The sequence below is a fragment of the Acipenser ruthenus genome, chromosome 14 (genome assembly GCF_902713425.1).
Source record: "Acipenser ruthenus chromosome 14, fAciRut3.2 maternal haplotype, whole genome shotgun sequence".
Lineage (NCBI taxonomy): Eukaryota > Metazoa > Chordata > Actinopteri > Acipenseriformes > Acipenseridae > Acipenser > Acipenser ruthenus.
In genome coordinates, this window is record NC_081202.1 from 1,445,299 (window position 1) to 1,458,568 (window position 13,270).

The window sequence follows — 13,270 nt, forward strand, 5'->3', positions numbered from 1 at the left end:
GAATGCAGCTGGGTTTATGATGATGATGATGATGATGATGGTGTTTCTGGTTTTGAATGCAGCTGGGTTTACGATGATGATGATGATGATGATGATGGTGTTTCTGGTTTTGAATGCAGCTGGGTTTACGATGATGATGATGATGATGATGATGATGATGATGGTGTTTCTGGTTTTGAGAGCAGCTGGGTTTACGATGATGATGGTGTTTCTGGTTTTGAATGCAGCTGGGTTGATGATGATGATGATGGTGTTTCTGGTTTTGAATGCAGCTGAGTTTACGATGATGATGATGATGATGGTGTTTCTGGTTTTGAGTGCAGCTGGGTTTACGATGATGATGATGATGATGGTGTTTCTGGTTTTGAGAGCAGCTGGGTTTACGATGATGATGGTGTTTCTGGTTTTGAATGCAGCTGGGTTGATGATGATGATGATGGTGTTTCTGGTTTTGAATGCAGCTGGGTTTACGATGATGATGATGATGATGATGATGGTGTTTCTGGTTTTGAATGCAGCTGGGTTTACGATGATGATGATGATGATGATGATGATGGTGTTTCTGGTTTTGAGTGCAGCTGGGTTTACGATGATGATGATGATGATGATGATGGTGTTTCTGGTTTTGAGTGCAGCTGGGTTTACGATGATGATGATGATGATGATGATGGTGTTTCTGGTTTTGAGAGTAGCTGGGTTTACGATGATGATGGTGTTTCTGGTTTTGAGAGTAGCTGGGTTTACGATGATGATGGTGTTTCTGGTTTTGAGAGTAGCTGGGTTTACGATGATGATGGTGTTTCTGGTTTTGAATGCAGCTGGGTTTATGATGATGATGATGATGATGATGATGGTGTTTCTGGTTTTGAATGCAGCTGGGTTTACGATGATGATGATGATGATGATGATGGTGTTTCTGGTTTTGAATGCAGCTGGGTTTACGATGATGATGATGATGATGATGATTATGATGATGATGGTGTTTCTGGTTTTGAGAGCAGCTGGGTTTACGATGATGATGGTGTTTCTGGTTTTGAATGCAGCTGGGTTGATGATGATGATGATGGTGTTTCTGGTTTTGAATGCAGCTGAGTTTACGATGATGATGATGATGATGGTGTTTCTGGTTTTGAGTGCAGCTGGGTTTACGATGATGATGATGATGATGGTGTTTCTGGTTTTGAGAGCAGCTGGGTTTACGATGATGATGGTGTTTCTGGTTTTGAATGCAGCTGGGTTGATGATGATGATGATGGTGTTTCTGGTTTTGAATGCAGCTGGGTTTACGATGATGATGATGATGATGATGATGATGGTGTTTCTGGTTTTGAATGCAGCTGGGTTTACGATGATGATGATGATGATGATGATGATGGTGTTTCTGGTTTTGAGTGCAGCTGGGTTTACGATGATGATGATGATGATGATGGTGTTTCTGGTTTTGAGTGCAGCTGGGTTTACGATGATGATGATGATGATGATGATGGTGTTTCTGGTTTTGAATGCAGCTGGGTTTACGATGATGATGATGATGATGATGGTGTTTCTGGTTTTGAATGCAGCTGGGTTTACGATGATGATGATGATGATGATGATGATGGTGTTTCTGATTTTGAGTGCAGCTGGGTTTACTATGATGATGATGATGATGATGATGGTGTTTCTGGTTTTGAGAGCAGCTGGGTTTACTATGATGATGGTGTTTCTGGTTTTGAATGCAGCTGGGTTTACGATGATGATGATGATGATGATGATGATGATGGTGTTTCTGGTTTTGAAAGCAGCTGGGTTTACTATGATGATGGTGTTTCTGGTTTTGAATGCAGCTGGGTTTACGATGATGATGATGATGATGATGATGATGGTGTTTCTGGTTTTGAATGCAGCTGGGTTGATGATGATGATGATGGTGTTTCTGGTTTTGAATGCAGCTGGGTTTACGATGATGATGATGATGATGATGATGATGGTGTTTCTGGTTTTGAATGCAGCTGGGTTTACGATGATGATGATGATGATGATGATGGTGTTTCTGGTTTTGAGTGCAGCTGGGTTTACGATGATGATGATGATGATGATGGTGTTTCTGGTTTTGAGTGCAGCTGGGTTTACGATGATGATGATGATGATGATGATGGTGTTTCTGGTTTTGAATGCAGCTGGGTTTACGATGATGATGATGATGATGATGGTGTTTCTGGTTTTGAATGCAGCTGGGTTTACGATGATGATGATGATGATGATGATGATGGTGTTTCTGATTTTGAGTGCAGCTGGGTTTACTATGATGATGATGATGATGATGATGGTGTTTCTGGTTTTGAGAGCAGCTGGGTTTACTATGATGATGGTGTTTCTGGTTTTGAGAGCAGCTGGGTTTACAATGAAAGTTGAAGGAATTGTTTGCTTTTGTGCTTCTTTTTCACGCGGTCTGTTTGGGCATCTATTCTCTAGAGTAATGCCCAGCATGACTGGAATGGCTCTACAATGGAAGTGAATGCAGCACATTCCAGGATATCTCACATTCTGACTTGGTTCCTGTTTTCAGATCCGAAACGGTGGTGGAGAGAATGCTTTGCAACTGGATGTCCATCTGCCTGTACCAGTTCCTAAAGGTATCGCCATCAACCAGTGCACCCGAGGGTTTCATACAACACAGGGATGGACATAAGACTCCTGTAGGCTTTACAAAGAGCTTGATTAGCCCCAGTGTATAGGTAACAAGGCTCAGGTGGGTCTTATTAAACTCCTAGTGAAACCAGGCATGGATCAAACTGCTGTTATTATTATTATTATTATTATTATTATTATTATTATTATTATTATTATTATTATTATTATTATTATTATTATTTATTATTATTATTATTTATTTCTTAGTAGGCGCCCTTATCCAGGGCAACTTACAATTGTTACAAGATATCACATTATTTTTACATTCAATTACATTATTTTTTACACATTATTTTTACATACAATTACCCATTTATACAGTTGGGTTTTTACTGGAGCAATCTAGGTAAAGTACCTTGCTCAAGGGTACAGCAGCAGTGTCCCCCACCTGGGATTGAACCCACGACCCTCCGGTCAAGAGTCCAGAGCCCTAACCACTACTCCACACTGCTGGTGTACAGCAGGAGTCTTGTTTCCATCCCAGCAGTAATCTAGAATCTAAATTCTGTCTCAGGTTTATTGTAATCTGAATGCTAATACTGAGGTACAGATATGTCTAACATGCGGGACACATTCTATTTTACAAATATATAATGAAAGCTGTATATCTGTACAGTAGCTGGAATAGGATAAGGAGGTGTCATGTCCCCAGTTTTTGCTCCAACCACTGGACCACACCTGTAACTGATGGGACTGATTGAATGGGTAATGGAGGCTGTCAGGGGTGTGGGTGGAGGCAGTGCCAGTGTAGGAAGGGAAGGGGGTGCTGTTTAGCCTGGGGGGCGAGGCGCTAGGCTGTCAGGGGTGTGGGTGGAGAGGCAGTGCCAGTGTAGGAAGGGAAGGGGTGCTGTTCAGGTTGGGGGGCGAGGCGCTAGGCTGTCAGGGGTGTGGGTGGAGAGGCAGTGCCAATGTAGGAAGGGAAGGGGGTGCTGTTCAGCCTGGGGGGTGAGACGCTAGGCTGCCAGGGGTGTGGGTGGATAGGCAGTGCCAGTGTAGGAAGGGAAGGGAGGGCTGTTCAGGTTGGGGGGCGAGGCGCTAGGCTGTCAGGGGTGTGGGTAGATAGGCAGTGCCAGTGTAGGAAGGGAAGGGGGTGCTGTTCAGCCTGGGGGGTGAGGCGCTAGGCTGTCAGGGGTGTGGGTGGAGAGGCAGTGCCAGTGTAGGAAGGGAAGGGGGTGCTGTTCAGCCTGGGGGGCGAGGCGCTAGGCTGTCAGGGGTGTGGGTGGATAGGCAGTGCCAGTGTAGGAAGGGAAGGGGGTGCTGTTCAGCCTGGGGGGTGAGGCGCTAGGCTGTCAGGGGTGTGGGTGGATAGGCAGTGCCAGTGTAGGAAGGGAAGGGGGTGCTGTTCAAGTTGGGGGGTGAGGCGCTAGGCTGTCAGGGGTGTGGGTGGAGAGGCAGTACCAGTGTAGGAAGGGAAGGGGGTGCTGTTCAGGTTGGGGGGCGAGGCGCTAGGCTGTCAGGGGTGTGGGTGGAGAGGCAGTGCCAGTGTAGGAAGGGAAGGGGGTGCTGTTCAGGTTGGGGGGCGAGGCGCTAGGCTGTCAGGGGTGTGGGTGGAGAGGCAGTGCCAATGTAGGAAGGGAAGGGGGTGCTGTTCAGCCTGGGGGGTGAGACGCTAGGCTGCCAGGGGTGTGGGTGGATAGGCAGTGCCAGTGTAGGAAGGGAAGGGGGTGCTGTTCAGCCTGGGGGGCGAGGCAGCTGTGCCTTGCTGTTAAGGTGATGAACTCGAGTCACACAGAGGAGTGTTTTGGCGAGTGCTTCCTCAGCGCTGTGGTGTTGTTGTTGTTGCTGTGAGTGCAGGACTCTGCTGGGGAGCCGCTCTACAAGCTGTTCAAGGCCATCAAGCACCAGGTGGAGAAGGGGCCGGTGGACGGCGTGCTGAAGAAAGCCAAGTACACTCTGAATGACACCGGACTGCTGGGGGACGACGTGGAGTACTGCACACTGGTGAGTCTGTCTGTCTGTCTGTCTGTCTGTCTGCCTCTGCACAGCAGACCCTGCTCTATGCTGTGATCCCGAGTGCGCTCTGTAACTGTGCTCCTCTGTCTGACTCCAGACCCTGCTCTCTGCTGTGATCCCGAGTGCGCTCTGTAACTGTGCTCCTCTGTCTGACTCCAGACCCTGCTCTATGCTGTGATCCCGAGTGCGCTCTCTAACTGTGCTCCTCTGTCTGACTCCAGACCCTGCTCTATGCTGTGATCCCGAGTGCGCTCTGTAACTGTGCTCCTCTGTCTGACTCCAGACCCTGCTCTCTGCTGTGATCCCGAGTGCAGTCTGTAACCGTGCTCCTCTGTCTGACTCCAGACCCTGCTCTATGCTGTGATCCCGAGTGCGCTCTGTAACTGTGCTCCTCTGTCTGACTCCAGACCCTGCTGAATGCTGTGATCCCGAGTGCGCTCTGTAACTGTGCTCCTCTGTCTGACTCCAGACCCTGCTCTATGCTGTGATCCCGAGTGCGGTGTGTAACTGTGCTCCTCTGTCTGACTCCAGACCCTGCAGGTGCTGGTGCATGGCGAGGGCCCTGACGTCTGTGCTGTCAAGGTTCTGAACTGCGACACCATCTCCCAAGTGAAGGAGAAGATCATCGACCAGGTCTATAGGAACACGCCTTACTCACAGAGGCCTAAAGTCGACAGAGTTGTTTTGGGTGAGTTACAGTGACTAACACCGAACTAAGAACGTCAGCCGTGCCCAAACAAAGGGACCTTTATGTAAATGTTCAGCCTTTTAAAAATGCAAATTATTTTCTGTGCTTTCACAATAAAATCCAAACCCACATGCCTGGTTTCACAGATCTCGATTAGCACTAATCTTCCTGATGTTACCTTTGATTCAGATAGTTCAAGACTAGTGCTGAATCAGGGTCTGTGTAACCAGGGATTTGTTTGGATTTTATGTTTAAAGGGTAGGAAGAAATGATACTGAGATTCAAACTGAGTTTCGTAAACAGAGACAGAGATGTAGGAGGCTCCAACTTCCTCACTGCCTTAACTTCCTGTCCTCTCCACAGAGTGGCGCCCTGGCTCCACGGGGCAGATCCTGTCTGACTTAGACCTGACATCACAGAAGGAGGGCCGGTGGAAGCGCATAAACACCCTTGCACACTATAACGTGAGTCTGACCTTATAAACACCCTCGCACACTATAACGTGAGTCTGACCTTATAAACACCCACGCACACTATAACGTGAGTCTGACCTTATAAACACCCTCGCACACGACAATGTGAGTGACCTTATAAACACCCTCGCACACTATAACTTGAGTCTGACCTTATAAACACCCTCGCACACGACAATGCAAGTCTGACCTTATAAACACCCTCGCACACGACAATGCAAGTCTGACCTTATAAACACCCTCGCACACTATAACGTGAGTCTGACCTTATAAACACCCTCGCACACGACAGTGTGAGTCTGACCTTATAAACACCCTCGCACACGACAGTGTGAGTCTGACCTTATAAACACCCTCGCACACTATAACGTGAGTCTGACCTTATAAACACCCTCGCACACTATAACGTGAGTCTGACCTTAGAAACACCCTCGCACACTATAACGTGTCTGACCTTAGAAACACCCTCGCACACTATAACGTGAGTCTGTCCTTATAAACACCTTGCACACTATAACGTGAGTCTGACCTTATAAACACCCTCGCACACTATAACGTGAGTCTGTCCTTATAAACACCTTGCACACTATAACGTGAGTCTGACCTTATAAACACCTTGCACACTATAACGTGAGTCTGACCTTATAAACACCCTCGCACACTATAACGTGAGTCTGACCTTATAAACACCTTGCACACTATAACGTGAGTCTGACCTTATAAACACCCTCGCACACTATAACGTGAGTCTGACCTTATAAACACCCTCGCACACTATAACGTGAGTCTGTCCTTATAAACACCTTGCACACTATAACGCGAGTCTGACCTTATAAACACCCTCGCACACTATAACGTGAGTCTGACCTTATAAACACCCTCGCACACTATAACGTGAGTCTGACCTTATAAACACCTTGCACACTATAACGTCAGTCTGACCTTATAAACACCCTCGCACACTATAACGTGAGTCTGACCTTATAAACACCTTGCACACTATAACGTGAGTCTGACCTTATAAACACCTTGCACACTATAACGTGAGTCTGACCTTATAAACACCCTCGCACACGACAGTGTGAGTCTGACCTTATAAACACCCTTGCACACTATAACGTGAGTCTGACCTTATAAACACCTTGCACACTATAACGTCAGTCTGACCTTATAAACACCCTCGCACACTATAACGTGAGTCTGACCTTATAAACACCCTCGCACACTATAAAGTGAGTCTGACCTTATAAACACCCTCGCACACGACAATGTGAGTCTGACACTGTCTGTAGTCTGGGTTGATGGACTGTGTGTGTACCACAGGGATCAGTATTAGGTCCTCTGCTATTCGTAATCTACATTAATGATTTAGATTCTGGTATAGTAAGCAAACTTGTTAAATTTGCAGATGACACAAAAATAGGAGGAGTGGCAAACACTGTTACAGCAGCAAAGGTTATTCAAAATGATCTAGACAGCATTCAGAACTGGGCAGACACATGACAAATGATATATAATAGAGAAAAGTGTAAAGTATTGCACGCAGGCAATAAAAATGTGCATTATAAATATCATATGGGAGATACTGAATATGAAGAAGGGATCTATGAAAAAGACCTAGGAGTTTATGTTGACTCTGTGTTCACTGCTGTGTGTGTGTGTGTGTGTGTGTGTGTGTGTGTGTGTCTCTTGCAGGTCCGAGATAACGCCACCCTGGTGCTGTCAAAGGTTCTGCACACTCAGCAGCCGGACGAGCTGCACCAAGATAGCCAGGAGGAGCGTGAGTACCTGCAGGGGAGGGAGGGAGATGAGGAGCGCGAGTACCTGCAGGGGAGGGAGATGAGGAGCGCGAGTACCTGCAGGGGAGGGAGGGGAGGAGCGCGAGTACCCGCAGGGGAGGAGGGAGGGGAGGAGCGCGAGTACCCGCAGGGGGGGGAGGGGAGGAGCGCGAGTACCTGCAGGGCAGGGAGGGGAGGAGCGCGAGTACCTGCAGGGGAGGAGGGAGGGGAGGAGCGCGAGTACCTGCAGGGGAGGGAGGGGAGGAGCGCGAGTACCCGCAGGGGAGGGAGGGGAGGAGCGCGAGTACCCGCAGGGGAGGGAGGGGAGGAGCGCGAGTACCCGCAGGGGAGGGAGGGGAGGAGCGCGAGTACCTGCAGGGGAGGGAGGGGAGGAGCGCGAGTACCTGCAGGGGAGGAGGGAGGGGAGGAGCGCGAGTACCTGCAGGGGAGGGAGGGGAGGAGCGCGAGTACCCGCAGGGGAGGGAGGGGAGGAGCGCGAGTACCCGCAGGGGGGGAGGGGAGGAGCGCGAGTACCCGCAGGGGAGGGAGGGGAGGAGCGCGAGTATCTGCAGGGGAGGGAGGGGAGGAGTGCGAGTACCTCAGGGCAGGGAGGGGAGGAGCGCGAGTATCTGCAGGGGAGGAGGGAGGGGAGGAGCGAGAGTACCTGCAGGGGAGGGAGGGGAGGAGCGCGAGTACCTGCAGGGGAGGGAGGGGAGGGGAGGAGCGCGAGTACCTGCAGGGGAGGGAGGGAGGGGAGGAGCGCGAGTACCCACAGGGGAGGGAGGGGAGGAGCGCGAGTACCCGCAGGGGAGGGAGGGGAGGAGCGCGAGTACCCGCAGGGCAGGGAGGGAGGGAGGGAGGGGAGGAGCGCGAGTACCCGCAGGGCAGGGAGGGGAGGAGCGCGAGTACCCGCAGGGGAGGGAGGGGAGGAGCGCGAGTACCCGCAGGGGAGGGAGGGGAGGAGCGCGAGTACCCGCAGGGAGGGAGGGAGGGAGGGGAGGAGCGCGAGTACCCGCAGGGCAGGGAGGGGAGGAGCGCGAGTACCCGCAGGGGAGGGAGGGGAGGAGCGTGAGTACCCGCAGGGGAGGGAGGGGAGGAGCGCGAGTACCTGCAGGGGAGGGAGGGAGGGGAGGAGCGCGAGTACCCGCAGGGCAGGGATGGGAGGAGCGCGAGTACCCGCAGGGGAGGGAGGGGAGGAGCGCGAGTACCCGCAGGGGAGGGAGGGGAGGAGCGCGAGTACCTGCAGGGGAGGGAGGGAGGGGAGGAGCACGAGTACCTGCAGGGGAGGGAGGGGAGGAGCGCGAGTACCTGCAGGGGAGGAGCCTACTATATATAAACGTATTTTGCAGGTTGTGCTGTTGGTATGCGATAAACAAAGAGAATCGGGTGAATTTAATTTGAAGATGGTCATTGCAATGCTGCAAGTCTGATGTTTTTACCGACCTGCAGGAAACGCTCTGCTGGAGGGTGACAACAAGGTGTGGCACCTGGTGCGCTCTGCTGAGGATGTGGACGAGAGCAAATCCAAGAGGGGGAGCATGAAGGACAAGGGCAGTGCCAAAGCCATCACCGAAATCTACCTGACCAGGCTGCTCTCCGTCAAGGTACGCACCAGCGCTGTAGCACAACACAGCTTACTACCATGTCGATCATCAGATCATTGCACTTGTACTTAGTCATCGGTCAAAATTGAACTAACAAGGAATTATCAGACAAAACGATTGATTGAGCTTCCCTCTCCCTGGCAGGCTGTATCAGGGTGCAGCTTCCCTCTCCCTGGCAGGCTGTGTCAGGGTGCAGCTTCCCTCTCCCTGGCAGGCTGTGACAGGGTACAGCTTCCCTCTCCCTGGCGGGCTGTGACAGGGTACAGCTTCCCTCTCCCTGGCAGGCTGTGACAGGGTACAGCTTCCCTCTCCCTGGCAGGCTGTGACAGGGTACAGCTTCCCTCTCCCTGGCGGGCTGTGACAGGGTACAGCTTCCCTCTCCCTAGCATGCTGTGTCAGGGTACAGCTTCCCTCTCCGTGGCAGGCTGTGTCAGGGTGCAGCTTCCCTCTCCCTGGCGGGCTGTGACAGGGTACAGCTTCCCTCTCCCTAGCATGCTGTGTCAGGGTACAGCTTCCCTCTCCGTGGCAGGCTGTGTCAGGGTGCAGCTTCCCTCTCCCTGGCGGGCTGTGACAGGGTACAGCTTCCCTCTCCCTAGCATGCTGTGTCAGGGTACAGCTTCCCTCTCCGTGGCAGGCTGTGTCAGGGTGCAGCTTCCCTCTCCCTGGCGGGCTGTGACAGGGTACAGCTTCCCTCTCCCTGGCATGCTGTATCAGGGTACAGGGTACAGCTTCCCTCTCCCTGGCATGCTGTATCAGGGTACAGGGTACAGCTTCCCTCTCCCTGGCATGCTGTGTCAGGGTACAGCTTCCCTCTCCGTGGCAGGCTGTGTCAGGGTGCAGCTTCCCTCTCCCTGGCATGCTGTATCAGGGTACAGGGTACAGCTTCCCTCTCCCTAGCATGCTGTGTCAGGGTACAGCTTCCCTCTCCGTGGCAGGCTGTGTCAGGGTGCAGCTTCCCTCTCCCTGGCAGGCTGTGTCAGCGGGCTGTGTCTGATTGCACGGACACTCCTCTTGTCTCCTCTCACTCTCTCTCTCTCTCTCTCTCTCTCTCTCTCTCTCTGCAGGGAACACTCCAGCAGTTTGTGGATAACTTCTTCCGCAGTGTTCTGTGCTCGGGTGCAGTCGTGCCTCCCGCTGTGAAGTACTTCTTTGACTTCCTGGACGAGCAGGCGGCGAAACACGACAATGTGGACGAGGAGACCGTCCACATCTGGAAAACAAACAGGTAGGGCAGGAAGCAGGGGTGGAGCCGAGCTCACAGCTCAGTCTGTGTCTCGTGTGTCTCTGTTCCTCTCTCACCTCGTGTCCCGTGCTCACAGCTCAGTCTATGTCTCGTGTGTCTCTGTTCCTCTCTCACGATGTGTCCCGTGCTCACAGCTCAGTCTGTGTCTCGTGTGTCTCTGTTCCTCTCTCACGATGTGTCCCGTGCTCACAGCTCAGTCTGCGTCTCGTGTGTCTCTGTTCCTCTCTCACGATGTGTCCCGTGCTCACAGCTCAGTCTGCGTCTCGTGTGTCTCTGTTCCTCTCACCTTGTGTCCCGTGCTCACAGCTCAGTCTGTGTCTCGTGTGTCTCTGTTCCTCTCTCACGATGTGTCCCGTGCTCACAGCTCAGTCTGTGTCTCGTGTGTCTCTGTTCCTCTCTCACGATGTGTCCCGTGCTCACAGCTCAGTCTGTGTCTCGTGTGTCTCTGTTCCTCTCTCACGATGTGTCCCGTGCTCACAGCTCAGTCTGTGTCTCGTGTGTCTCTGTTCCTCTCTCACGATGTGTCCCGTGCTCACAGCTCAGTCTGTGTCTCGTGTGTCTCTGTTCCTCTCTCACGATATGTCCCGTGCTCACAGCTCAGTCTGTGTCTCGTGTGTCTCTGTTCCTCTCTCACGATGTGTCCCGTGCTCACAGCTCAGTCTGCGTCTCGTGTGTCTCTGTTCCTCTCTCACGATGTGTCCCGTGCTCACAGCTCAGTCTGCGTCTCGTGTGTCTCTGTTCCTCTCACCTTGTGTCCCGTGCTCACAGCTCAGACTGTGTCTCGTGTGTCTCTGTTCCTCTCTCACGATGTGTCCCGTGCTCACAGCTCAGTCTGTGTCTCGTGTGTCTCTGTTCCTCTCTCACCTCATGTCCCGTGCTCACAGCTCAGTCTGTGTCTCGTGTGTCTCTGTTCCTCTCACCTCATGTCCCGTGCTCACAGCTCAGTCTGTGTCTCGTGTGTCTCTGTTCCTCTCTCACGATGTGTCCCGTGCTCACAGCTCAGTCTGTGTCTCGTGTGTCTCTGTTCCTCTCTCACGATGTGTCCCGTGCTCACAGCTCAGTCTGCGTCTCGTGTGTCTCTGTTCCTCTCTCACGATGTGTCCCGTGCTCACAGCTCAGTCTGTGTCTCGTGTGTCTCTGTTCCTCTCTCACGATGTGTCCCGTGCTCACAGCTCAGTCTGCGTCTCGTGTGTCTCTGTTCCTCTCTCACGATGTGTCCCGTGCTCACAGCTCAGTCTGCGTCTCGTGTGTCTCTGTTCCTCTCTCACGATGTGTCCCGTGCTCACAGCTCAGTCTGCGTCTCGTGTGTCTCTGTTCCTCTCTCACGATGTGTCCCGTGCTCACAGCTCAGTCTGTGTCTCGTGTGTCTCTGTTCCTCTCTCACGATGTGTCCCGTGCTCACAGCTCAGTCTGTGTCTCGTGTGTCTCTGTTCCTCTCTCACGATGTGTCCCGTGCTCACAGCTCAGTCTGCGTCTCGTGTGTCTCTGTTCCTCTCTCACGATGTGTCCCGTGCTCACAGCTCAGTCTGCGTCTCGTGTGTCTCTGTTCCTCTCTCACGATGTGTCCCGTGCTCACAGCTCAGTCTGCGTCTCGTGTGTCTCTGTTCCTCTCTCACGATGTGTCCCGTGCTCACAGCTCAGTCTGCGTCTCGTGTGTCTCTGTTCCTCTCTCACGATGTGTCCCGTGCTCACAGCTCAGTCTGTGTCTCGTGTGTCTCTGTTCCTCTCTCACGATGTGTCCCGTGCTCACAGCTCAGTCTGTGTCTCGTGTGTCTCTGTTCCTCTCTCACGATGTGTCCCGTGCTCACAGCTCAGTCTGTGTCTCGTGTGTCTCTGTTCCTCTCTCACGATGTGTCCCGTGCTCACAGCTCAGTCTGCGTCTCGTGTGTCTCTGTTCCTCTCTCACGATGTGTCCCGTGCTCACAGCTCAGTCTGCGTCTCGTGTGTCTCTGTTCCTCTCTCACGATGTGTCCCGTGCTCACAGCTCAGTCTGCGTCTCGTGTGTCTCTGTTCCTCTCTCACGATGTGTCCCGTGCTCACAGCTCAGTCTGTGTCTCGTGTGTCTCTGTTCCTCTCTCACGATGTGTCCCGTGCTCACAGCTCAGTCTGCGTCTCGTGTGTCTCTGTTCCTCTCTCACGATGTGTCCCGTGCTCACAGCTCAGTCTGCGTCTCGTGTGTCTCTGTTCCTCTCTCACGATGTGTCCCGTGCTCACAGCTCAGTCTGTGTCTCGTGTGTCTCTGTTCCTCTCTCACGATGTGTCCCGTGCTCACAGCTCAGTCTGTGTCTCGTGTGTCTCTGTTCCTCTCTCACGATGTGTCCCGTGCTCACAGCTCAGTCTGTGTCTCGTGTGTCTCTGTTCCTCTCTCACGATGTGTCCCGTGCTCACAGCTCAGTCTGTGTCTCGTGTGTCTCTGTTCCTCTCTCACGATGTGTCCCGTGCTCACAGCTTGCCCCTGCGCTTCTGGGTGAACATCCTGAAGAACCCTCACTTCATCTTCGACGTGCACGTGCATGAGATGGTGGACGCCTCGCTGTCCGTCATCGCGCAGACCTTCATGGATGCCTGCACCAAGAGTGAGCACAAGCTGAGCAGGGTGAGTGTCCAGTCAGACGGGCTCACAGCCATGCTGCTGGGACCTGGAGGAGACGTCCTCTCTTTGTATGTGTGTGTCTATTCCATTACTACAGGAAGACAGTATGAGTGAAATCACACCTGGTCCAGTCACAGTCAAGTTCAAGAATTCTGTGTTTTTAACTGCATTGTTTATTGTGTTCAAGAGGAGAAGAGTTTTGTATTCAGGACTAAGAGCATTCACACTTGCACTTCAGTGCTCCTCTGTACTTTTTGCTTTGATT

At 52.2% G+C, this 13,270-nt stretch overlaps 1 protein-coding gene across 1 annotated transcript in view; it reads left to right on the plus strand.

The window, feature by feature from the left end:
- The window catches only part of LOC117419764 (plexin-B2-like), a 92,917-nt gene that overhangs the window by 70,586 nt on the left and 9,061 nt on the right, over positions 1 to 13,270 (plus strand). Inside the window, exons 25-32 of the mRNA XM_058985495.1 lie at positions 2,549 to 2,615; positions 4,468 to 4,614; positions 5,158 to 5,314; positions 5,678 to 5,778; positions 7,483 to 7,567; positions 9,015 to 9,169; positions 10,234 to 10,394; positions 12,861 to 13,008. Coding sequence (XP_058841478.1) covers positions 2,549 to 2,615; positions 4,468 to 4,614; positions 5,158 to 5,314; positions 5,678 to 5,778; positions 7,483 to 7,567; positions 9,015 to 9,169; positions 10,234 to 10,394; positions 12,861 to 13,008 — 1,021 coding nt within the window. The remainder of the gene's footprint in view (positions 1 to 2,548; positions 2,616 to 4,467; positions 4,615 to 5,157; positions 5,315 to 5,677; positions 5,779 to 7,482; positions 7,568 to 9,014; positions 9,170 to 10,233; positions 10,395 to 12,860; positions 13,009 to 13,270) is intronic.